Raw genomic sequence first — 25,736 nt, 5'->3', positions numbered from 1 at the left:
CTCTTACCAAAAATATTCATTGTTAACCAATTGAGTAAAACAACAACTATATTAAAAACTAGTAAAATGAATAGAGTTAATCAATATGGTAAAAGAATCTGGTGAAATATCAGAGACTTCATGTATTGGGCCAGAAAAGAACATCTGTTTTCACCTGTTTACCTACTGAATTAAGCCAAATACTTATACATCTGTGGGCTTCTAGATTGAGGAACTTTTAGGGGGTGGGTGGAAGGAGAGAGAAGCATAGTATCCTCAGTGCAGACTCACAGGCCCTCTTTTGGAAATAGTTTTAACTATTAAAATCTCTCCGAACCTCCCGTTCTCCTAGTGATTTGGATACTTATTCTGTATGTGCTCCCTTTTCCTTCGAAAATGAACTAGGATTCCAGTGATCTGGCCTGCTAGCCAGATGATTGAGAGGAAACCCTGGGAGCCATTTGTGATGGTTCTCAACCACCCTTGTATATTAGAATCATTTGACAAGTTAAACTATATAGACAATAGGGCTCTAACCTCAGAGATTCTGATTCATCAGAGACCCAGGTATAAGTACATTTTGTACAGCCTTCCAAGTGTTTCTAATGTATGGTCAAGTTTGAGAATCACCAAGCATGAAAAGATATTAAAATATTAGAAAGGATTTCAAACCTTTAAAGAGAGTGTTGCATTCCCATTTCCACACCTGTTTGAGAGCCTCACTAAGTCAGAGCAAATCCATTTACTGTTATTCCGATAATTTGTGAAATTCAGCTAGTAAAACACACACTAGAATGGCGATTTGGACATTTTCTTTATACCACAGAGATCTGGGCTTCATAGAAATATGTGTATTTAACTTGGGCAGCCAAGACTTTGAGTGGCTGATAGTTCATGTGACCATGATGTTGACTTAAAGCTAATTATGCATTTATAGATGGTTAGTACAATTTGCCAGTAGTTTTCTCAGAACAAGTCAATATGTAAAAATCAAAATCAGTTATAAGAGATTTAGTATCTGAATTGACCACTTGAGGGATATTTTCTGGCATTCAACACATTTAGTATTAAAGAAAGGCATGCTCAACTGAGATTCAGAAAAAAAGGAAAATTTTTAATGCCATGACCTATGAGTTATTAAAAGATATAAAGCTGCATTAATTAAAAATGTTGTTCCTGTTAGGGAAATATGAAAATAGGTGAAACGAAGAGAGCAGAGAGTGTAAGAACTAAAGTCATGTGTGTGGGATGCCCAGCTCCAGGGCTGCAATAGGGCTAATGGTCAGTTCCCCACCCAATTCACAAAAAAATTGCAAAATAGTACACAGAATTTCTATACACACCGCACCATGTTTTAGTTATCACATTGCATTTTGAAAAGTAGCATTTTACATTAGCGGGTATCTAACGAATAAATAGAGCTGGTACATTTAGGTTCGTATTTGGAAAAATATCTACCACACAACATATTGAAAAATGTTGCGAGAGTCTTAAGTATATTCTATGTCTGCCCCTTCTCATGCCCAGTTCACAAGATGATGACGGTATGAAACTCACTTGGACTTCACAGTCTCTGGAAAATTTATTTTTGCCAAGTTGAGAAGAATTAGGGTTGATTTCTAAGAATGAAAAATAGAAGAGAAGCTGGAGAGAGTTACTTCCTCAAGGTCAGGAACTATTTGACCTTACAAGATGAAAAAACGTCTCCCCATTTTTCTTCTCAGATTCCTGTCGCATCAAGTATCTAAACGTGAGACAGGATCAAGTTTTCTAAAAAAAAAAAAAAAATGTTTTGGAGACCCAGGGAAACAGAGTAACATTAATGAAGAATGTTTACCTTCAAATGTTCCTGAATATTTCTCTCAAACTCCTTATACCATCTCTATAGACTATTCCCTATACTAGCCACGGTCCCTGTTTTATTATATAAAACAGTGTAACCTATCACCAGCATTGGTGGGCAAGAATTCTTGACATGATTTTTATGGCGTGTCCCCTGCCACCTTTTTTGACTACTGTTGTAGGTTGGGCTAAGGCAGTGCTTCTCAAACTCTGGTGTGCATCAGCACTGCCTGGAGGGCTTGTTCAAACACGCTGCTGGGTCCCATCCCCACAGATTTCAATTCAGTAGGTCTGGGGTGGGGCCTGAAAATTTGCATTCCTGACAAATTCCCAAACATTCCACTCTCCTGGCTGACAGGGATGCTTCTGCTTCTGAAGCAAAGGCAACTCTTACCCAACTTCATTAGTCTCTTCTCCTACCTGAAAGTGAAAATATCCAGTTATCAACTTGCACTCATTTCCTGACAGGACCGTTTACAGAAGAAACCCTTGCTTCCTTAGCTTTCCTCAAAGCCACGTGGCATAAGGCCAGACACTTCAATAAGCCCCTTCTAGCATCTTCTTACTGAGACACTGAAGCTTCCCAATGGGAGGTTCACTTTGCTGCAGCACATTAATAAACCTAACACTTTGGACATCATATGCATTCCTGGTGGTCCGCAGGCACTGGGATTTATTAATACTTACCCGTGCATTCTTCCTCTTCACGTGTGAAGTTTGACTTTCCCTTACTTGGAGCCAAACCAGGTTGAGGGGTACGAAGGTAGCTTCCAATTGGATAGGTCCAATAATTTTGGGGTGGTCAGTCAGTGGCATTCATCCTCATCTGTGGAATGGAGCAAACAGTTCATAATCAAACCAGCTGAATGTATACGCTCCACCTATCCATTGGTAGTGGTGCCCAAGACGTTTCTGTGGACTCACAGCATCAGAAATATTTAGAGATAATTGTTGAAAATATAAATCCCAAAGTAAATCTCAGACCCAGTAAAATGAATTTCAGAGAAGTTGGGACTCAGAATCTGATGTTTTCAGAAAAACGCTGGGTGATTTCATTCAGCATACAGGTTTGGGAGCCACTGATAAGGACAGCTGGACTGAAGAGATAAGAGATTTTCCTAAGATATTAAGAGCTTAAAAATTATCCGAGTGTATGTTCTTTGGGAGAATTCTTAGCAGTAACAGCCTGCTGTGCACAGAGGCAATAATTCTCCAGTATCATAGAGAGAATCAAAATGGGAATAGAAGACTAACCTGTTCATACAATGTCCACATCTAGGACAGGGACTGGATAAATGGGAAAAGTCAACTGTTATGCTGTTACAATTCCCATTTGTTTCCTGGGTTTTAATTTGATAATGTGCACAGGCTTCTCTATCTGCTTAGTAACGTTTCCAACTATGGATGGCCTTGGGCTTTGATTGAAAACCCTGGTCTATTAGGCTGTTATTGCAGAATGAGTTAAGACTCTAAGGTGTGGACTACTTTCAACATTCACTGTTATTTTTTTAAAGCAACCAATAAAAGAGAAAAATCAATTGTAGGCCTGGTGTCACGTTTCGGTTCTATGACCTGTTTTCTTCCTGGCATCTTTGCTCACTTCGGTAGGTTTTCTCTAGAATTTCACGTCATATTCTAAGGAACTGGTTCAATTTTGCTGCAACTACCTCTGTTCTGATTTTCGAAGGCTGTTACTCTATTTGGACTTACCATTGCAATCTTCTGTGCCATTTGTAAAATTCTCCCTTCCAGGACATGATATAAATCCTGTGTCAGTGGTAGATTCATAACCCTTTGTGATGTTATTGCACGTTGCATTTGGGGGACAAGTAGTGGAGACATTTTCACAGTCACAACAACCGTTAGAGTGGAGGAGAGGATAGGAACTCTGTTTAGACCCTGGGCTGCCTCAAGTCAACTTGAGTCTTGGTTACTTGAATCCTTTTATGTGCTGAGTGTGACACTCGGCAAGTGGTACTCACTTTGTAAACATTTGTTCAATGGATGATCAATGAACATGATTGGTGTTGCCAGCTTATGTTACTAGAAAAAAAAATTTTTCTTTCAGCAGGGACTCAAACTCTTTTGGAAAACATTGGAGCAATCCTCTTGAACTGTCCTACTCAAGGTGTGGTCTCTGGACCAGCAGCATCAGCATCACCCGGGAGCTTGTTACAAATGCAAATTTCCTGGCTCCACCCCAGCCCTACTGAATCTAAGTCTGGGTCCTGGGCTAGGAATCTGTTTGAACAAGCTCCCCAGGGGATGACGATGATGCTCAGGCTTGAGAACCTCTGCATCTCAGCTGCTTCTAGAATAAAAGAGTTCTCTGATGAAAACCCTAAGAATTTTTAATAAGACTTGATTTAGAATTTCTTGACCTTTATTTCATTCTTTTACATCAACTCAGTGAGGTGTCATGAGTCACCCTGTCACTATTTAAAGCCATGGTTTTCCATCAGCCAAAATTCCCAGGTTTATATTGGACTTCTTACACCTCAGATTGTTTTCAACACCAGTTCTATTTCTAGTTCTTCCTTCTTTATCACCTCACCAAACCTATGACTCATTTTCTCTCTCCTCATGAAGCTTTCTCTCTAATCCCCTCCATCTCCTCTCCTTTTCCCAAGATCCAAGTCCCTTTCATATCTTCTTATCCATTGTCCTATCTCACACCCTTTCTCCATGATGTCTGGAAGCAGATGGCTATGATTCAGGGGGCAGATTTATTTGTATAAGATTTAATTTTTAAATTATTTTTAATTTCATTAGTTGTGATATTGAAACTTTTGTATTTAATCCAAATGAGATAAAATTATAAAGAAAGAGATTCATCCTCTAACATATGATAAAGTAAATACAAATTTTTAAAAATGTGTGCCAAAACATGCATCTAAATTGTTCACCTGGGAGATTATGTACTCATTTAAATAAAATCACTCCATCTAATATCTTTTAATTCTTTTCTCTTCATTTTATTTTCCTTTTTATTTTTCTGGTCTTCTTCCTTTTTTCCTCCCTCTTCACACCTATACAATTTGTCCTTGGACTTTATTACTGAGAAAGACAAGAAAATTCACTTCATTTTCACTTTTTCTTCCAAATAGTATTTTTGAAAAGAAATAAAAGACATATCATCTTCAACTGAAGAAGAAACAACACTTTGAATACCATTTTGTATGATTTCTGACATTTCACTTTGACCAACCACCTGGGGAAAGGATGAAATGATCTGAATCCATTGAGCCCCTATGTAAGCCCTGAGTCCTGAACTCACTAATGCATTGCTTCTGCAGGCCTCTGAAGAAGTGTTCTTCATTGCTGGTGTGCAATAGAGAAGTCATCTTATTTCCAACATTATGATCAGTGTTTGAGTCGGAGGAAATAGAAACAACACTTATTGTGCACTTATTCTGCCGAGTACTGAAATAGGCAGTTTACTGGAGTTATCTTACTTAATCATTGAAGCTGGCCTCTTCATACAGTAACTCTTAAAGCCATTTTAGTGACCAGGAAAATGAGGTTCAAAGAAGGGAAGTCACTTGCCCCTGGTCTCCCAGCTGGTAGATTGCAGGACGGATAGAGTCTGGCATACTAGGGAAAAACCTTCATGGAGGCTATTACAGCACCATGTTTCAATGTGCACGCGCATGATTGTGGACACACAACAGCAGTTGTAATGGGGTCTCATTTTAGGTTTTCCCAGGAGAAACTACTGATGGATAATTCTGGTCTTTAGATTCCATGTAATTTTCAAATTATATACAAATATTTTGCACCCTCTTATCTTCCTTAACAGCTATAAATCCATATCCTTTCTGAATCTAAATCAGCTTCCATTTTAGCGAGTAATGGAATACTCAAATGCAAATACCGTAGATTTACTTTCCAATGAAAACCTATACATGCTCATTTGATTAAGGTGTTATTTTTAGGGAAAAAAGAAGTATATTCAAGTAGACAAAAGAGCCATATATATTCTGCGAAATATTGCAAAAATGTTACCTATTGTAGCTGCCCCTCTATGGCCGCAGGAAGTGAGGAAACAGTGAGATTCCTCTCTTCTGGTTATAAAGAGTGAGTATCAGAAGCATTTGAAGGGTCATGATTTTTACATAATGGAAACAATGGACAAAATGCCATTTTGCATTATTTTGTAATAAAGTTACTTATTAATAAAGGAGTGAAGCAATGTGCCTTCTCTCATTTTGCCATTAAGAATCTAGTTAAATGAAGCTTTGATTAAAATAACGCCTATCACTACTAAGCGTTTATCACACATAAGGCATCCCACAAAATGACATTCAGGTGTTCTATTTATTTTATTGCATTTCCTCAAAATAGCCATAGCATGTAAATATTATCATTCCCATATCAAGTTGAGGAAGAAGCAACCTAGAGAGGTTCTATATTCTCCCCAGGTCATCTCTTGGTATCTATGGGAGCAGAGGTTCAAACTCACGATTGTCTACCTGTAGATCAAATAGCGTTGGCCTCCATTCTCTGTGTGATATTCTCTTCATTACTTAAGAAGCTCACTTACCATCTCTATGCCACACTTTCTCCATCGGAAACAGGTTGAGGACAAGGTTTGTCTTTCTTACCTCCAAATGGTTGTAGGATAATATAAAATCACACACAGGGACGGTGTTGAAAACCCAATGCTGTAGAACTGCAAGAGGTACTAACCACTTCCTTCACCATCAACAAACCTTGGGTTGAACACTTTTGAATCTCAACGAAAGCAAGAAAGCAGTAGAGTCCTGAGAGAGAACAAAGATAATTTAGGTTAATAGCTGGCATCCACAAATGCCTTCTGGGTCTTGGAGTCGGCCTGGGGCTGACCTTTTTTGCCATCCTGCACATTGCAGAGTTCAGTACTGTTTCTTAGTTTCCGCCAAACCAGGTGCAGAAGTTCAATTAGGGAAATACAGTGTGCCACTGGCATAACTCCAACATTTCCACTCTAGCCAACGGTCTTTCACATTTTTGATCGTGGAGAGACCATTATAAGAGTGGATAATTGGCCCTTGGGAATCAGATTCGATGTTTATTAAGGGACTGTTTCCTAGGAGTTTCATTCTTTAGAAAATAAAGTATTGCCAAAAAAAAGGCAAAACACGAAAGTTGGACAGAAACTCAAGAGTGAAACAGAGTCAACAATTAGAGGTGTATTCTTATTTAGTTGGGATTGTCACCAATGTCACATTTTAATGACACAGGATTTTAAGGTGCATGTCAGATTAAGTCTGGTGGCTAGTACTTGTGAAGTCTCAATTTTATGATGCCATCTTTGCCATTATTATTTCCTTGACCTTTTCCCTCCCCTCACCTTTACCTCGACACAAACACATACACACACACACAACCACCACCACCATCAACAACAGGGGCGCATGGATGACACAGGATGGATAAGGCGATGCTGCAGCTTAGCAGACTAAAAGAAGACGAGATGATAACAGTGATCTGAAGACAACTGTCTTTTAGGTGCAGCAGTTTATCTGCAGGCTTGAACTGCACGTTAGATCATTTTCTGTTTGGAGTGGGAATAAGCTGCTTAAGCCCTTACCCCAGAAAAGCAGCACTCCTCTTGTAGCCAGAGGTTTGAGCGCTGTTTCCTGACAAAAGTCAGAGACACACCTGATCCCTTATTTCTCCCACCTGTTTCATAGAATCTTCAGCGATGATGGTCTAGTCATGTAAAACAATACACAATTTTCCTTATTACCAAAATTGCATGATCATTTTAGCAGAAAATCAGGTAAGCAAAGAGAAAAAAAATGAAAACTGAGTCAACTGTAAGTTCATCTTTCAAAGATATTCCCTATTAATATTTTGGTGCTTTGTCTTCCAGCCAATTTTCCTCTTATGTAGATAAACATAAAAATTTCATTTCACAACGTTGGTATCCTATAATAGCTAAACTTAGTTTTTGCTCAAAAAATAGACTCCGATTTGATTTTTAATGTCTAGAGTACTTAATTTGAATTTATTATAATAGCTTTAACCAGCATCCTATCAACAGACACTTAAGAGTTTGGAAAATTTTCAATATTATAAATCAGCTTACATGGAAGGTCTTCTTTGGTTCATCATGCATTGGACAAGGTCCCATTTTTCTCAGACATCAGTGGGGAAGGGCAAGTCGGACCTGATTCCAATAACCTTGTGACGGCCTTTTCCCCGGTTAAGGACTCTTGAATCACAAATATCTCCAAAATTTCCAGCATAATAGTTAGAGCTCCGCATACCACTATCTCTGTCTCCTCAAACAGCCCAACATCTTCACCAGCTCCTGTGGCCCCAGAAAAACCACAGTGACACCAGGGACCTCTGCTACAGCAACCAGTTTTTCTGGAAACCACTCCAACCTGGAAGGAAGAGAATAAATCCCTCTTTTTCTGCCTCTGTTTTATGTTTCCTGTGTGACACGACCTCTGCCATTTATACTTGTATGACTTTCCAGGGCTGCTGTAACAAAATAGCACAAAGCGGGTGACTTAAAACAAAAGAAATTCAATCTCTCCCAGTTCTGAGGCCTAGAAATCTGATATCAAAGTAGCAGCAGGCGCTTCCTTGACTCCCCCAGCTTGCGGTGGTGGCCGCTAATCATTGGTTTCATTGGCTGCAGCTGCAACAGTCCAATCTCTGCCTCTGTCATGAAATGCTGTTTCCTCTCCAACCAGTCATATTGGATTAGAGTCCACACTAATGACCTCATCTTAACTTGATCACATCTGCAAAGACCCTCTTTCCAAATAAGGTCACATTCATAGCTTCCAGGGATTAGAACATCAACATATCTTTTGGGAGACACAATTCAACCCATAGCAATAGCCTTGCTCCAAGTCAGGAGAGGTGGGTTTGAGTGTGGGAGACCATAAGTTTATGAGGTGGTTGCAAAACCTAGAAGACTCTGCCTCAGCCAGAGTCTCGTGTGTGTGTGTAGTTGTGCATCTTGCAATTCCCAAGTCAGTAGCCATGTAAGCCTTTCATTTTTTTATCTTAATATATTTTATTTAACCCAACATCTCCCAAGAATTATCATCTCAACATGTAGTTAATATATAATTATCATTGAGGTATTATACATTCATATTTTTATATAAAAGCTTTGAAACCCATTGTGTATTTTACACTTACAGCACATCTCAATTTGGACTAGCCCCATTTTAAATGCTCAATGGTGACATGCAGCTAGAGTCTACCAGATAGGAAAATATGGTTTAAAAAAATAGATTTTATTTCTTATAACGTTTTACAGTTATAGGTTTATCGTTTTAGGTTTACAGAAAAATTAAGTGGAAATTGTAGAGAGTTCCTATATATACCCTAATTCCCCCCAACATAGTTTCCCTATTATTAACATCTCATTAGTAATCTATATAATTTATATAACATTATTACTGTAACATTATTAACTACAAAGTATTAACTTTAGTGTGGTACATTTGTTATAATTCCTGAACCAGTCCAGATACCTTATAATTAATGAAAGTCCATAGTTGGAATTAGGGTCACTCTTTGTGTTGTACATTCTATGGGTTTTGACAAATGCATAGTAATATGTATCCGCCATTACAGAATCATATAGAACTATGGTTTCACTGCCCTAAAATCCCCTTTGCTCCAGGGCCATAGAGGTGTGTAAGTGTGACCTTTGTCTTAGTCATAGATGTTTGGGGTGATGGGGAATACAGGGGCTCCTTCCAGCTAGTATCCTCTGCTTTAGGGTGAGGCAAGGGAGGAATTTCTCACAACAGCATTAATAATGGAGGAAACCAATGTTGAGGGTGCAGAAGTGGATCATCACAACATATTGATCCCGGAATTAACATGGTTAAAAGAACTGAGGAAAAGGAAAGGAGGTCAATTTTTAGAAAATCAAAATGCAACTTTATTTCTGCATTGATCTTGAGTTACTGATTTGGAATCTTATAAATTCAGCATGACTATTGATTCCCCAGGCAGGGACTCATGGGTTTGTGGTGTTTCTGCACTCATGATTGGTGTGCAGCCATGCATGGGTCACACACAGAATGTTCTGTGGCTGCCCTGGGCCCTGGGTGTGTGAGTCTGTCCCTCCCTATCTTGCACTTTGGAGGCATTGATGCTGGATTGTTCTTGTCTGAGCCCTGAGTGGCATGGGCCCTGTCTGTCACCTTCACCTTACACCTGACATCGCCTCCTCTGATGCAGTTCATTTGCATCACTGCAGAGGTTGTTCATGCAAATGGCTTGTTGACTCAGGCTTGGGACCCAATCTAGCCAAGAGCAGATGGTCCCTGGAACCTTGTTATCAATGGACATGGATGAAATCATAGAGTTTAGGGATACCAAATAAAGGAAATGTGCATACCTCACTAAGACTCTATACACTCGTCCTTGGAGATTACATCCTGTGAGAGATGCATAAACACAGTCTCCTCCTTTCTTCCTTTTCAGGCACCTGAGAATGGCATCAAAGTAGACATGGTTTCATGTCTCCCCATCCCACACAGCCAAACCTGTGGAAATTTGTACAGTTCCAGCAGTGTTCCAATCTGGGCAGAAATTGCACATGTTGTTCCAGTAAGGGCTGCTAGAGACTTGCTCTCTCTCCTACAGGTATAATTTGGGATGTCGTTGCCCAGCCCTGAGAGCCAAGTGAGTGAACTCTCCAGTGTCCTCTGTTCATAGTGCAGGACATTATAGAGATCAACTCCCAAAGATATGTTGGGTAAAAAATGGTGGTTTCTGTTGATTTCCTCAATGGCAAAAACCAAGGCCACAACATACTTATAGTTCTTGTACTGAAACCTGCTGAGACGGATGGGGCTCCTTAGGGAAAAGACTCAAACCACAATTATCTTCAAATCCAATGTAATCACTTAATTAAGGAAGAATGCCAAGCCAACTCATTCCATCTGTGGTAACAGCTCTCCTGAAGCCTTAGAATTTATAGCTAAATCAAGTAACATCACCTGGGCTCTGGAACATCCTTACTGAATTCCACACACGTGGAGAAAAGTGATTAAGTTTATGAGAAAAGTTTAATGAATGGAAAAGCAGATCACATTCAGAGTGCGTTTTGCAAATGGTTCTTTGGTTCAGGATCCAAAATGCTTGTTCATTTGAACACATCATCAAATGCTTCAGAGAACAGCAATAATATCAACATGAGATTGGAGGTAGCCCTGGGGAGGAAGAGTAATAACTGAAGGCTCTGGGACAAGCAGAGAAGCACGGCATCTGTGGGTTGAGAATGGTGCAGCAGAAGGCTGGCAATCAAACTGCCTAACCTTCTGCCCCATGAAACTCGTGTATCTGCCACTGTCAACAACCAGGCAGCTAGGAAGAGCTTCAGAGCTCCCATGAAGAAGGAATCACCGTAAGGCAGGAACATCTGGGAGAAGTTTGAAGGAGTTAAAACTGAAAACACTTAGGAGTCTAAGAGACACAGCCTTGTACAGTTTAAAAATTGAAAATGTGATTACCAAAACTGACTCAAATAGAAAATAAAGAGAGAATATTATACAAATGTGGCCATGTGGTTTCAAGAGAACATTTGAGAAAAAAATTCCAAATATCCACCAGGCCTGGAAGAATTTACATGGGGCATTGCCTGCACACCAACTTGGCCAGGAACAAGGTCTCCTGAGCTGGTGTGAATGGAGAGCAGAGGGCGAAAAGAAAAGCATTCAGCCTCTCATCCTGCAATGTGGAACAAGCTCTCCCTCCAGCATCCAGGTGCCTGAAGCTGCGGGGACACATGAGTTGAGCTTGACTTCTGCCCCCAGGAGACTCACACCAGACCTTCCCTGACAACACACCTGTCATTATAAATAACATGTCAATACATTTGAACATTTAGATGAAATTCACAAATTGCCAGGAAAATGAAAGTTACCAAAACTGTCTCAAGAAGAAATGAGAAATCTGAATAGTCCCATATCTAAAGAAGAAACTGAATCTATAGTTTAAAACATTCCCACATTTCATCGTGGCCAACACCGCTGCTGGCAAATTCCACCAAACATTCAGGAGAGAAATAATACACATTGACTCTAGCTTTTCCACAGAACAGGAAAAATGGGAAAACCTTTTTGATTCATTTTATGAGAATAGCTTAACTTTGCTACAAAAATCTTACAAGGTCATTACAGGAAAGGAAATTTACAAGCCTCTTTTTTTCTGGAACTAAACTCATGTATTCGTAAAAAAAATTAACCTTCCAAATCCAGCTACATATTTGAAGCAGGCCACAACATGACCAAATTTGCTTTAAGCATTGCCATTCAGTGTGCTACTTCCTGAAAAAGGAGAAATCATAATCTGGGTAACTGCGGTTAATATCTATTATATATATCATGTATAATCTACTATAAACAGAACTGGTCATGTTCTGTTTGTTGGCCTGGGTGGTGTTAACACATGTGTACACTTTTTGATAACTTATCAATCTTTACACTTGGGTTTGTGCTCTATTCTGATTGTATGTCATATTTCAACAAATATGTTTATTAAAAAGAGAAAATGAAAGCACAACAACGAATGAAAAACACAACAGTTATCCAATTGAGAAGTGCCCAGAGGACTAACCAGAAAGTTTGGGGAAAACAAACCGAAACAGACCTAACAAGTTAAAATGCAGAGTTATTTAGCGTCAATACAAACCGTAAATTTACCTTATTGAAGGTGAAATTGTAGAGATATACACATATGCATGTGAGTATTCTATCATGTATACATACACGTATATGATATACATAGGTACATGCATTATATATATGTATGAGCGTTTGTGGAGACACACGCACATGTTTCTCTCTCTATATAGAACTTATAGGGGTATATATATGTGTGTGTGTGTATCTATACATATACATACGGCTGCTCTGGAGAGGGAGGGAGGGACAGATGTTTACTGACCACCTACAAGGTTTCTCAAACTTAATTTTTCCAACATTTGAAATGTCATTTTTTTAAACTTAATATATGTTTCAATAATACATTTGTATTTTAATGTGTTATACCAGTATAATCCCAGCATTTTTAATTTGTTCACTAATGGCAGAATTCTCCAGCTTGTATGCATTCTCTTGATGCTGTGATGTAATAGGCTGGGCGCTGACAGCCTCCCTTTTGTATTCCACAAACCTCAAGTTTGTGGTCTCTCTCTGGCCTGCAGATTTGGACCAAGTTTCTGCACGTGCTCACTAGCTGTCCTCCAAAATTCACTCTAACCACCACTGTTGGGAGCATACACAGGGAAGAAGCCCTAGGGTGGAGGCGCGTGTATGTGAGGCACGCAGAGCACTGGGGGTGCCTAAGGGCCTGCTGGGGAGATCCATGCATGAGGCATAGCCCACAAGTCGTGGGAGACTTCTTGATGGAGTGCTCAGTGCAGTTACAGGATCCACATCCTTTAAAGCCCTCTAAGAGTACCTATCTGCCAATGCCCCCAAACTCTTCAGCCCATCCACACTCATATTTTTGTGCTCCAACAGAGGGCTGGGACTTCTCTTCTTGAAACCTGGACTTCCACAAAGGCCCTCTCCTGTGTGTCATGATCTAAGACAGTGTTTTCAGGGGTTTCCATGCAGCAGCTGAAAGGAGCTTGAGCTGGTTCACAGGCCACTGTAGGGTCCGGAGCTGGGACCGAGGTCTGTCTGCCTATTACCAGATGCATGGGTGGGTGAGACTCCCTCTGTGTCGCCTGCCATATGGTGCTGGATCCCACTTCTCCCACAAAGGCACTTTTGTCTATGGATGGATGCCAAAGCATTGTTAGTGCAGGAGTAGAAAAACAGGAGGTGTCTTCTTCCACCATGATGCTGATATCACTCTCCTTCTTTGAATTACAGAGATTCCAATTTGACTCAGTTTTTCAGGAGCCTGTTATTTGCCTACAATTCTCTACAACGTCAGACCCTCCCAGGCCCACTCTATGAAGGACATAGAAAGAATGTTCTCAGATCTACTTACAAGGGCCAGGCAAATAAAAGCCAACAAATTGGTTCTGGTCATTCTGCTGGGAACAGAGGGCAGTGGTAGTCTCATACATTCTGGTTTGGAAGAAGGCTTCTTGTTCTCTGTGGATGAATAAACAACAAGAAAAGAGAGCCTGTGGTAGGTAAATACATGCTTGATTCATCTGAAAAGCTCATCTCCTCCCCTTCAACTTGAAGGTTAGTGTAGGGAGAGAGCACGGGTTGTTTCCAATGTTCACCTTCTCCCTTAATATTCAGAACAGAGAATCAGTTTTATTTTGGGTGGCAATTCAACAAACTAAAAGATAAAATTCCTAAGCCCTCTTGCATATAAGAGTGACCAGACCAAATTCAGGCCAATGATGTGTGACAAGAAGTATGGAGTGGGGGTTTGTGGAGGCTGCACAGGTGGAACTGACATAGATGGAAGGGCCAGCATTAGACACATGTGACACCAATCCACAGGTGTTGTAGGTATTATCTCATATACACCTGACGATGTTCCTAGAAAGCTGTTTTTAGCACCACCCCCATTGTGCAGGTTGGGAGACTGGGGAGATCTTGAGAGGCACAGTGGCTTTTCCAGGACACAGAACTGGTAGGATAAAAGAGGTGTGACTTCAGCTCTGTCTCCTCAAAGCTGGCCACTGGTTCCCCTCCCAAGGAGCTGTGGGGAGGGTGGTCATGGATATCTGTGTACAGTGATGGAGATGACATGGGCAAGGAGGGAGAGCAGCCAACAGTCTACCGGGGGCTTTGAGTGGGTCTGATTGAAGGAAGGGGCCAAGTAATAGAACCTTGAAGAAGTGACCTCACTTCCTTGGTGACAGCCCCCAACAGAACTTAGAACTCTGGTTACCAGGCACCCACACTGTAACCACAGCCTCCTGTCCAGTTCATTTGAGTGGAGACACTCGACACAGCAGGATGTTCTCGTGTTGTCCCGTGACTTTCCGAGGTTCTGGCCCCCGGAAAGCCAAGAATGAGAGCATGTTAAGTCGCTTTAGACATTGGCTCAGCCCTCACCTCGAATGCCTGTGGCCTTTTAGCAGGAGGAACCATCAGGTAACAGCGTAGCCCAGGGCAGCCCACTCTAGGTCAGGACACAACTGTGATCCCAAATGGACAGCCCCACACCCTTTGACCCTCAGTGTGTGTGTGTGTGTGTATGTGGGAGGTGGAGTTAGAGAAGGTAGTATGAGGAGGAACCACCCTGAGCAGGAGCAGGTAGCTAAATGGTGGAGATCTGGTGGTGTGTCATGTTCATACTGAAGATCTTGGCTTCAGGAGAGGAAGGTGAGTGCTGGGGACCAAGCTCTTCTACCAACATGTGAATCCCAGGCCGTCGAGGTTTCATCACATTCCTTCCTTGATGGAGACTATGCAGATGCCCCTCTGTGTCTGAACTGTGGTGGGGTTTCCCTCTGTGGCGAAGTCTAGGCAGGCCCCTGATGCCTCCTGGCCTGACTTCTGGGCACTGTCGCTGCAGAGCTGCACCCAAGTGATGGTTGAGGAGCTGGTAGATGGTTTCCAGTTCACCATCTCCCTGGAGAGGACACAGGCGCACCAGCCCATCAATGAAGAGGGCCGGTCTGAGGTGAGTGTGGGTGCAGAAGGGTCTTCATACCCAGGACTCTGAGATGACCAAGGCACTACTAGAATGCAGACTCAAATCTGAGTCTCCCCTGGAACCCCCTAGGGTTTTCTCATTAGAGTGCTCCACAGTCCCACTCCCAAAGGAATCTGGACCTCCACTCCTTCCCACCAGCTACACAGGAGGGTAGAAAGTCACCTCAATCCTCCCGCTGGTTCACCATGATGTCATTGAGTGTATGTACCTCCTCCTCTCCCTCAGTGTGAGGATGAGTACACCGTGAATTTAAATGAGGCCTGCAGGATGCGGGCCCTCCAGACAGGCATGATGAAGAAGCTGACAGAGTCCATCACACCAGCTTTCCTGAGGAGGAACATCTCTAGCTTCACCACCTTCGTGGTCAACTACTTGGCCTTAGACACATCCCACCAGGTCCTGGACCAGCTGTTTACTAGGTGAGTGGCCACTCCCTCCTCAGCACAGTGGTGACTCTGCCCCCTGCCAGCTGCGTGTCCTGGGAGTGTCAGCAAATCTCTCTGAGCCTCAGTTTGCTCCTCTGAAAAGTAGGGTGGGAGAGGATAAATTTCATGGGGATATTGTAGGAACTAATGGGATCAGCCATGGCGGGTGCTTACCTGGTGCCTGGCTCTGCAGAGAGGGCTGTGGACGTGCTGTGGTTGTTCATGGTGTTTATTTCTCTCTTCCCCGTGAAAAGTAGTCTGCCTCAGCCATCTCTGAGATGCGGCCTTTCTGAGTTTGGAAAAGCACATGGAAACCACCCTGTCAAGGAGTTGGAGATTCCATCCAGCTGGTCCTGGTCCTTTTCCTTGGGGTAGCCAGTCAAGGATCTCTGGGGCAGCAGAGAGGCCCTAGGCCCACTCAGGTGTCTGGGATGGTTCTGGGTGGACTACATTCAATAAACCATGTAGATTAAGCATCTACTGCATGCAGGACATTTGGAGACAGTAAACCCAGTGAATGAAGGAGACACAATGCGTGGCCTCAATTTCCGTCTGAGAGTCAGACATTGACATTAGACATCATTCGCAGGTCTTGTCATCCACCTTCCATCCCAAGGGATGCCCTCATAGCCTCCTTTACATCTGGAGGCATCTCCCCTTATTCCAGCCAGGAGGGCAGAGCGCAGGACCACCTAAAAAAGTGAGTGGTCTTTGGGTGCAGAAGGACGGCCTCCTGTCTCTAAAGAACAAGCTGTGGGGGGAGAGATGGAGGCTGTGGCTGAGGGGAGCCTGTCAGAAGCCGCATTTCACGCATCTTTTGATTCCCATGGGAAGGCAGAGGCCCGGTGGCTTCCACTCCAGGAGGACAGGAGTCAAAGAGCTATGGATGGGTGCCAGGACCCCTGGGAACCAGAGGGGTGGCTGGGCTGAGTTCTCCCCTAGAAACCCATTCCCACCACAGACCCATTTGAATCTGCCTCCCCTTCTCCACATCTACCGCTTCTGACCACCGCCTCCAGGCCCAGAACAGGAGGCGTGTGAGCAACCTGGTCACAAATCTGTCTCAGTGCTCAATCCAGTTGCACAAGTGCATGGAGTGCTGGGGTGGGCTGTGTCCCAGACCTTCAGGGGAAGAGTGTCAGTGGGAAGAGAGTCACAACAGACTCTGTGTCAACCTGCTGGATAAGCAGGCCTGCCACTGCCAGGACAGCCTCACAGGGGTCAGGGCTGCCCTGTGGCTCTCACCTGGATGGAGAGGGGCAGGCATAGGGCCCAGCCCCAAGCCAGGGTGCCTTGGGTGAGAAGTGTGGAGGGAAAGGCCAGGCCTCTGACTCTGTTGCCCAATTGCCTCCCCCAGTGCCATCTCTTCTCTGGTGGGAACCTGCCTGGACCCAGGGCAGGATTTCTGGGAGCCCCTGCACTATCCCTGCTTCAGCATGAAGCTGGCCTCTCTGCATCTCAGCTTGCCTGGCTCGGGGCTGCAGGGCCACGCCTACCTTCTCCAGGTCCAGCTGGAGCATCCACGGCCCATTGAGGCAGAGCTGGAAGGTGAGGCGACTGCAGTCTGGGATGACAATTTGCAGAGTGTTCAGAGGCTTGGTTCACTTCAAGGCAGTGGGGTCTTTCCTGGCTTTGACAGGCACAGGGGAAGTCAGCTACTTGAGTGAAACTGTTTCTTTCTCTTGCTGCAGTACCATCTCCAGAGTTGCCTCCAGCTCCAGAGCCAGAGCAAGGGCCAGCTCCACGGCTAGATCCAGCTCCAGCTCTAGTTCCACCACCTGTGCTAGAGCTGGAGCCAGTGTCACCTCCATCAGTCCCTCCAGGGCCAGAGACACCACCGACGTCAGCTCCAGCCCCAGTGCCAGCTCCTGAGCTGGAGCCAGCTGGACCATTGGCTCCAGGGAGAATCCTCCCTCCACCTGGAGAGATAACAGCAGAGCCAGATCCAGCCCTGGAGCCCACCTGCCCCTCGGACCTGAGCACCAAGAAGCTGCTGAGAGAGGAGAAGCCTGACTTCTTGGAGTTCCCTCCCCGGCTGGTGGCAGAGCAGTTGACACTGATGGATGTGGTGAGCAGCGGGGCTCTCAGGGCAGGTGGGGCCGGCCTTCCCCTGTGCCATCAGCTGCCCCAGACCTGCCATTTCCTGATCTAGAATCCCATGATCTCGGTCCAACCTCTTGCTTTCCCACTTACCCTCATGTGACCTGAGCAGCCTTCTTAACTCTCGAGCCTTTGCTGTCCTCATGTGGACAGGAGAGATGGACACTGAGAGCATCTGCCATGCAGAGTGGCTGTGCAGATGGATGAGGTGGAGCAGAGAGGAAGTTGGGCAGAGTCTGCTCTTTGCTGGGGGTGGGGAGCTCACTGAAGTGCTATCAGGTCCTCGGGTAGAATACTCATTTGCCCGAGAGGCCTCAAGAGCCTCAGCACTTATTAGGCACCTCATATGTCCATGACTACATGGCAGACAATCAAAGCCCGTGGTTGTTGCTGCCTTGGGGGAATGTGCATCTGAAAGAGGAGTCAGACCCCAGGATAATCAGAATGGTTGGAAGATTCCCCTTGAGATGGTCAAGCAGGAGCCGAGTTCTGGTGCTTGGAGGAAGTGAGACTGGGCTGGGAGCAAATGTCACTATCCTGCACCACAGTATCGGGTCCTGAGTCATCCTGTGCTGGGTGCTCTCAGGGGACACAGGCAACACCCAGGGACTCCCACAAGTCTCAGGCCACATTCTCAGCTTCCTGAGCTCCAGCTCTCACCACTGACCCGGCCTGGGACTGGGGGCTGTGGACACTGAGCTGGGATGTGGCAGGGTTGGGTAACACTCCCTGTCCTCCCCAGGAGCTGTTCATGAAATTGATGCCCCGCCACTTCCTGGACTCCATCTGGTCCCAGTGGGACAACAGGGCCAATGAGTTCCTGGCACCCACCATTCGTGCCACCATGACCCACTTTATCAGAGTGGTCAAATGTGTCATCACCACCTGCCTCGGGGACCCGACCGTGACAGCCCAGGACAGGGCCAGGTTGGTGGAGCTCTGGATCCAGGTGGCCAAGGTAAGATGTGGGAGGCCCTCTGAGCCCCTCTCTGGAGTCGTGGGAACTGCCCCTTCTCCTTTTCCAGCTGTCAGGATTGAAGTTTGTGGTCTGAGCCTTTGCACAGTCCTTAGGCCCCTCCTGCCAGTGTCTCAATGACCTGACTCCTGGTCCCAGTGGTGGGATGCTCACCCCTTCCTGGGCTCCTTCCTTGGCTTGAGCTAAAATCCTCCTCCCTGAGAGTGTTCCTCATCAGGGTCTAGCTGTGCTCTTCTCAGGTTTCCAGAGCCTCTGTCTCATCCAGGACAGGGGACGTCCATGAGGTGACCAAAGCCAGAGGAAGCAGGGCTCCAGCTCCCCTCACAGCTCATTCCCTTCCCTTCCCCAGGAGTGCAAAGGCCTGAGGAACCTTTCATCACTCCATGCCATCCTCTGGGCCCTGCAGAGCCCCTCCATTCAGCGTTTAAAAAAGACGTGGGGACGGGTGTCCAGGTGCGTAGGCCTCTCTCCATGCGTCACCACCTGGGTGAACCAGACACCCCCCACAGGGCTGCCACTGCCCTTCAGTAAGCTGGGACATCCTGGGAGACAGTGAACCCTGGGGACAGGGTCTGACCTGGTTGGGAGGCTTGGAGTCTTTCTGGAAACTTAGGCCAGTGGTTCTGCTTTAGGAATCAGTTTCCCTAAGTGCCAGACCCTGGCTCGAACTAAATTGAACATTTTCAAGGGTTTGCTTTGCAGCAACAGAACTCTCTGTCCACCTGAAATCAAGACTGTTTAAAACAGATTTGTTCAGTAGATAAGAGAACGAAGGCCCCAGGTGACAACAGGAGAGCTCCCTCCCCAGTCCCAGAGACCTCAGGGCTCAGAGCACACATTGAAAACGCTCATCCAGGCTGTCTGGATAATTCTGGGTTTTCAAACAAAAGGGATTTACCCTTAAACCACCCCACAGTGTTTCTTTCCTTTTTTCCCTCCTCAGGAGGAACTGCCAAAAATTTAAAACCTTGTGCAAAACGGACCAGCGGGAGAGCAGGAAGCTGCTCATGGAGGTGCGTGGAGGCTGGAGATCTGGAAGGAGGGGAGGGGAGGGGGGAGGAGGGACCAGGCAGAGTGTGCTTTGGCTAGTTTTTCACTGAAAGTTTCTCTGAGACATAACGGTCTGTTTTGTCCAGATTGACAGGAAGCAGGTGGTGTGAGCTGCAAGGGCAGGTGGGGACTGTTTGGGGCAGGAGGCCTTGGTCACGGGATAGAGTGGTGTTTTTTGGACTGTTCCAGGAGGTGAGGAGCTGGCAGAATGAGCAGGTCTCTAGCTTCCATGCGGGCCCATCAGCTGGCCCTCATCTTCCTCCAGGCTGGCGGGTGGATGGAGTGGGTGGGGGTTCCTTTCCTCCTAAAGCAGCCCGGTCTGTCCTCAGGAAGCCAGGTCCCTGCTGCTCCTTCTATCTGCACTGCACCTCTCAGGGAAGGGCACTCTGCCTGCCCCAGGGACGGGCACTGTGTGGTCACACAGGCCAGGTGGACACAGGGGCTGCCCAGCCTTGGAACGAATGGTGGATCTGGCACAGAACTGTGTGCTCTCTGGGACTCTGCACTCTATCCCGATAGTGGTTACTGCTGAAAACTCAGTGAGAGTCTCCCCAGGTGACTTGTTGATAAGGATACACCCCAGATGGCAATGAGAATTATCGGGGAACCTACAGATTCTTAATGGACCTTCCTGGCAGGACATTAGAAGGTTCCAAGTAAAAAAGGATGCAAATGTCACCATCACCCAACGCCCTGGTCACCCCCTACACTGTCACTCAGATGTGGCACAAGGGGGTCCCCTTCCTGAGTGAATGAAGGAGGAGTTCTGTGCAGGGACCATCCTGAGGGGATCCTAGGGAGCTGAGGCCTTTGGCATGGCCTCAGGTCCAGCTGGAGTCAGAAAACCCCAGGGGTTGGGACAGGCAGAAGCCAGTTGGATATGCCCCCTGAGACACCTTGTGCCTCCCGATCCATGGCTCAGGCTGACTGAGGGCCTCAACACACCCCGAGAGTCCAGAGGACAGGGCCTTGGTCAGAGGTGTGTCTGGAGGAGGAGTGAAGGCCGGGGGCCAGGGCCTCTGGCTGGGAGGGGGAGTGGTCTCTCCTCTGTGGCCCCTGAGCAAGTCACCACCCCTCTGTGGGCCTCGGTCTCCTCATCTGGGAAATGGAGGGAGATGATCTGTGGTGCAGGCCTCACAGGGGTGATGAGGTACAAGGGGGAGAGGAATGTGCAGCGGCTTTGTGCTCCTCCTCCTCGAGGGGGGAGGGGAGAGCACTGGTGACAGTCAGATGACACAGTCCTCAGGGGACCCTGGGAGGCATGGGAGTCCTCCTCACACTTTCTTGAGGAGGAGAGAGGCTTAGGGGCCTAGGCAGGCCTGAGGGCACAGAGGAGGGAGTGTTGGAGCTGGGAGTGATCTAGAATCAGATCACTCTGGAATGGGAGCCGCCATAGACATCAGATGTCCAGGGTCCAGGATCAGGGGCCTGGGAGACACGGGGAAGGTAGCATGGCCTCCCTGAGCCTGTCCTTGACCCTGCAGGAGGTGAACTCTGTGTGGGCCACCCAAGAGATGGACCCCCAGGGAGCCCAGGAGAGGCAGCAGCAGCAGGTGAGGGGGCCTGAGGGGGAGGGTCCAGGTGTCAGAGGAGGGGGTCTCACCCCTCACGGCTGGAGGCCTCCCCAAGAGAGGGGTCCCTCCTCCTCCAGCCCAGCTCCTGGAGCCCCAGAGCCTGAAATGCCTGCCCTGGAAGTGACCAGGAGGAGGCCTGGAATGGCTGGGCGCAAGATGGATTTGCGGGGGGAGTGGCAGGGACCGCACACCCTGGGATTTGCCAAAAGCCGCCCCTGGTAGCTGACGGGGGACGTTGGGTGGTCCTGGAGGGTGCAACAGGGGGGAGGCTGCTGAGGGTCCTAGGCTGCTCTCTGTGGGAGTCTGCGGTGGGCAGGAGGCTGGGGTGAAGGGATTTGGGGGAGGGTCCATGGGGGCACCTGAGAGCTGGGACTCATCCCCACTCCCACCCTGATTTCACAGGGTGTCGTCCCCTTCCTGGGCACGTTCCTCAATCACCTGAAACTGCTGGACATTGGGATGGAGGATGATCTACAAGTGAGTGAGCCTGGAGGTGGGGCCAGGGAGCAGGATCCTGTGGTTTGGGAGGCGAGAGCCTTGCACTGGGCCCTGAGCTCTCTGTACCTGGCAAACCTCCTCTCATGAGAGCATCATGGCCACCCCTGGGAGCTAGGGAGTCAGAGTCAGGCCCGTCTTAGTGATGCGTGAATGGAGGCTCCGCGTAAGCCCCCTACCAGGCTCTCAGGACTAGTGAAGCTCATAGCTGCCTGCCTGCAAAGCTGCAGGAGGCTGTGTCTGAGCTGGATTCAGCCTCCCCCTTGGGCCCTGCCCCTGGGGGAGTGCCATCAGCCCCTGCAAGTGAGGAAGCACATCTGTGGTCCAGCTGTCCCTTTTTGCCTGAGGCCTCAGTCTTCCCGTCTGTCATCAGAAATGGGTGGGCTGCAAGGTCTCTGGCTTCAGCTCCCCTGTCCCTCCTGCTCTGGAGCCCAGAGCCTGGCCCAGTGTCAAGTTCTCTTTGTGGAAGGTCTGCCCTCTGCTGGGCCCTGACATTCCTGCAGCCTGAGAAGGGGTGGGATGGGGGCTGGTTATGGGCTTAGGGGGCCGTTACTGATGGACATTGGCTGTCTCCCTTCCAGGGAAATCTGGTCAACTTCCAGAAATGGCGTGAGGTCAGCAGCTGTGGGGAGGGTGGGGAAGTGGAAATCACAGACCTCCCGTGGCAAGATGTCACGTGTCCTCATCCCTCGGGTCTTATATTTGTTGGGACAGTTAGATGCTACAAAGCTGGGAATCCCATCACGTTGGCGGGTGCGGGAGGGGCTGGCATCAAGGACACCTTCCTGGATGAGGAACTAATTCAAGCCAACTGTGAGGACAGGCAAGTCCTGAATGGAGTGGGAAGGAAGGAGGGTTCCCGAGTGAGCACAGACCCCAGACCAGATCCTCACTCCGCACAAGTCCCTGGCAGGGTTCCCCACCCGGGACCTGTCTGCATCCTGTCCTTCCTCCCAGAAATACAAAGTCATTAGGAAGATCCAGCTGCTCCAGCAGGCTGCAAGTGAATATGACCTGAATCCCGAGGAGCGATTTGGGGCCTGGTTCCAGGCGATGGAGCCCCTCAGTGTTGATGAGAGGTGAGGGGCACAGGAGTTGGGTGAGGGCAGGCCAGACTCTCTCGGCCGGCCGGCTGCAGAGCGTGGGGCCTGGCTCCCTGATCAGCCCCAGACCTCATTGCGTGGTGACCCATGGGGCACCGGGACTCAGCTGCTGGCAGGCTCTGGGAGGGACACCTGAGGTGCGGCTCCTGGTAGCTCACAGGCCACTCTGTCCTGTAGCTACTGCCTCTCCTGCCGGCTGGAGCCCACACACCAGAAGACGAGCAAAATGCGGCTCTTCAGGAGAAAGAGGAACCGGACATCCTCCAGTTCAGGGCCGAGTGAGTGTCAGGAGCAGCAGCGACTGAATCCAGGGGCTCAGTACAGCTTCGGGCTAAGCATGGGCCTGGATCCCAGCTCCAGTGCTGGCCAGGCCTGGGACAGGCCGCTCCCCTCTCCTCTCTGGGACTCGGTTGCCTCCTCTTAAATGAGTGATGCTAAATGATGCCTCCCCCATCAGGGACAAACGAGGTGCTGTTGATGGACTGAGCACTCGGCACAGGGTTTGGATAAGAGTGTTGTGGGGCAGGGAGGTGTGCCGTGAATCTCAGGAAGGTTCCCCAAAATAGTCTGTTTCTTCTCTTCAGCCACCGTGCCCTTGGCAAGGAGCCATAACCCTCTGGAGACCACAAGTGCAGCTCCTCCTGAGCAGCAGGGCCACTGGGACCCTCGGGGTGCACCGGGTCAGCTCTTCCCCCCCCACCCCAAGTGAAGGAGGACATCTGAAGACTTTCCCTGGTTTCCCCTAAAGCCCCAGGCGGAGGGCACGACCCCCCTCCAAATCCCTGACATCTGCACCCCAGGGACTGTTTATCCATTGAGGAGGAGCATTAGTATATGTTTAAGAGTAAATATCAGATTTGAATGTTGCAGTAAGTTCTGTTTCTGTCACAGCCTGGGTGTTGTGGTGTGGTTCTTTCACTGCTTATGCTCATGTAAATGAGACACAGAATCTCACATTCCGCCTTGAATTAAGAACTCATGTATGGTCAGAGCTTATGGTATGTGGGAGAAGGGAGGACGGCCAGTCCCCTCCCTGGCTACTGAATGACACCCTCAAGTCCCCCTTCCTCAGAGGACAGGTGCATTTCAGTGTGGTTCACCTGGGCCAGGAGCAGAGACAGCCCCTCAGATCTCCCTGGATGTAGAGGTTGGAGGGACTTTCCCAGGCAGAGCAACAACCACTGAAATGTAGATGTCTTTCAAATACCACTTGCCAGGACCATGTCCTTCCCCAGGGCAGCGGCTGTCTTTCTACAGCTTTCCAGGAAGAAGGATGTTTTCTGCTTCTCCCATTGAGGTTTCTTTTGACCAACTATTGGAAGTTACCGTTTTCTAATCAGTCTCTAGATTTGCATCAACACTAAATGAGGAAAAAATGTAAAAAGATAAAAGTTTGCATGTGGAAAAGACAAGGCCAGAGGAAGACCATGTGCTGATGGACTAAGGGCCGACAGGACATCCCCATCAGGCCGCCTCTAGGGCTCCCTGTTCACCCTTCGCCTAGATTGGAATCCTCCTGGGATCCTGGCCCATGCCATGGAAGTCCTTTTCCCACTTGTTTCATATCCAGAGGAAAAGATTCGTGAGGCAGCTTTTAAACCTACAACAGGACTTTCTTCCATAAACCTCGCCACTCCCTGTGAACTAGGATTTCCAGCAACCCCGCATTTCCTTATATGATTCTTTTTGGGCAGAAATTCCGTAGAAGGCCCCCAGCCTCTCTGTCAGGTACATCGTGGCCATTCCTCCCTGGCTGGGCCTGATGGATCGGGGTGACCTCTGGTTTGCCAAGATAATAGACCTTAATCCTGGCCACTGAATGACCCACACTGTCCATTGCTGCCTAGGGTGACATCTGGGACCTTGGTGTTCTGAGGTCCATGGTCTCAGACAGTCACTAGTTTACACACTCAGTCGTGTTGTTACTGACTTGTCCCAAAGGGGCAGCTGGGCCTGAGCGCATAGAGCACGTAGCCCCTGGGATGACTGTGTTCTTTTCCCCAGTCTGTGCTGTGGTTATGTGGATGTGTGTTACAGGGATGTGAAACTTGCCTGTTGGGAGTTTTGAAAGATGAGGCACGAGAGGGGCAGGTATAGGAGTGGGTCCAGCAGGGGAATGCAACCCATCTTAGACAACACAGACACAACAGACACAAACTTACCAATTAAAATACTGAAACGCTTCCCACATGGGTGGTAAACAGACACTACTCTGAGCTCACACCCAGAATCCACCCTACGACTAGGAGCTAAAGGGTTACCACCTGGCATTTTGAACATCATGCCCTGGAAACACCCTGTAAGACAAGGGCCATTGTCTTGAATTCCTTGGTACTTCTTCCCCCTCCTTTCTGAAGGCTGCAAGTGTCACCCAGGGACGCCTTTTCAGTTCAGCCAGATGCAGAGTAGAAATCCTGGTTCCCACAGCACAGGCCCTTCCTGCCAGGGCACTGCCATCCAGGAAAGAAAGAATTCACAGCTCGGTGTAGACATGTAAACACACACAGGCATATCCCACCCAAACATCAAGATGCATGAACTAGTAAGAGAGTAAAAGCCACTTCAGAAACACATCAAGCAATTGCAA

At 47.1% G+C, this 25,736-nt stretch overlaps 1 protein-coding gene across 1 annotated transcript; it reads left to right on the top strand.

Annotated features, from left to right (window-relative positions):
- The first annotated feature begins 19,337 nt into the window (after positions 1 to 19,337).
- Positions 19,338 to 24,011, top strand: LOC131403847 (ral guanine nucleotide dissociation stimulator-like). Its single transcript, XM_058538100.1, has 7 exons — positions 19,338 to 19,380; positions 19,871 to 19,940; positions 21,462 to 21,530; positions 21,954 to 22,028; positions 23,004 to 23,125; positions 23,327 to 23,427; positions 23,716 to 24,011. The coding sequence occupies exons 2-7, from the start codon at positions 19,935 to 19,937 to the stop codon at positions 23,856 to 23,858; spliced, it is 516 nt and encodes a 171-aa protein (XP_058394083.1). The 5' UTR covers positions 19,338 to 19,380; positions 19,871 to 19,934; the 3' UTR covers positions 23,859 to 24,011.
- Positions 24,012 to 25,736: the final 1,725 nt, after the last annotated feature.

Source organism: Diceros bicornis, unplaced genomic scaffold (genome assembly GCF_020826845.1).
Source record: "Diceros bicornis minor isolate mBicDic1 unplaced genomic scaffold, mDicBic1.mat.cur scaffold_92_ctg1, whole genome shotgun sequence".
Taxonomy (NCBI): domain Eukaryota; kingdom Metazoa; phylum Chordata; class Mammalia; order Perissodactyla; family Rhinocerotidae; genus Diceros; species Diceros bicornis.
This window is presented reverse-complemented; position numbering and strand designations above follow the sequence as displayed.

What these genes read in the sequence shown, in the direction of transcription:
- LOC131403847 (XM_058538100.1), top strand. An exon ending in GGATGGAGGATGATCTACAA is followed by an intron (nt 22,029 to 23,003) that starts GTGAGTGAGCCT and finishes CCTTCCTCCCAG; the next exon opens with AAATACAAAGTCATTAGGAA. An exon ending in ATCCTCCAGTTCAGGGCCGA is followed by an intron (nt 23,428 to 23,715) that starts GTGAGTGTCAGG and finishes TCCCCAAAATAG; the next exon opens with TCTGTTTCTTCTCTTCAGCC.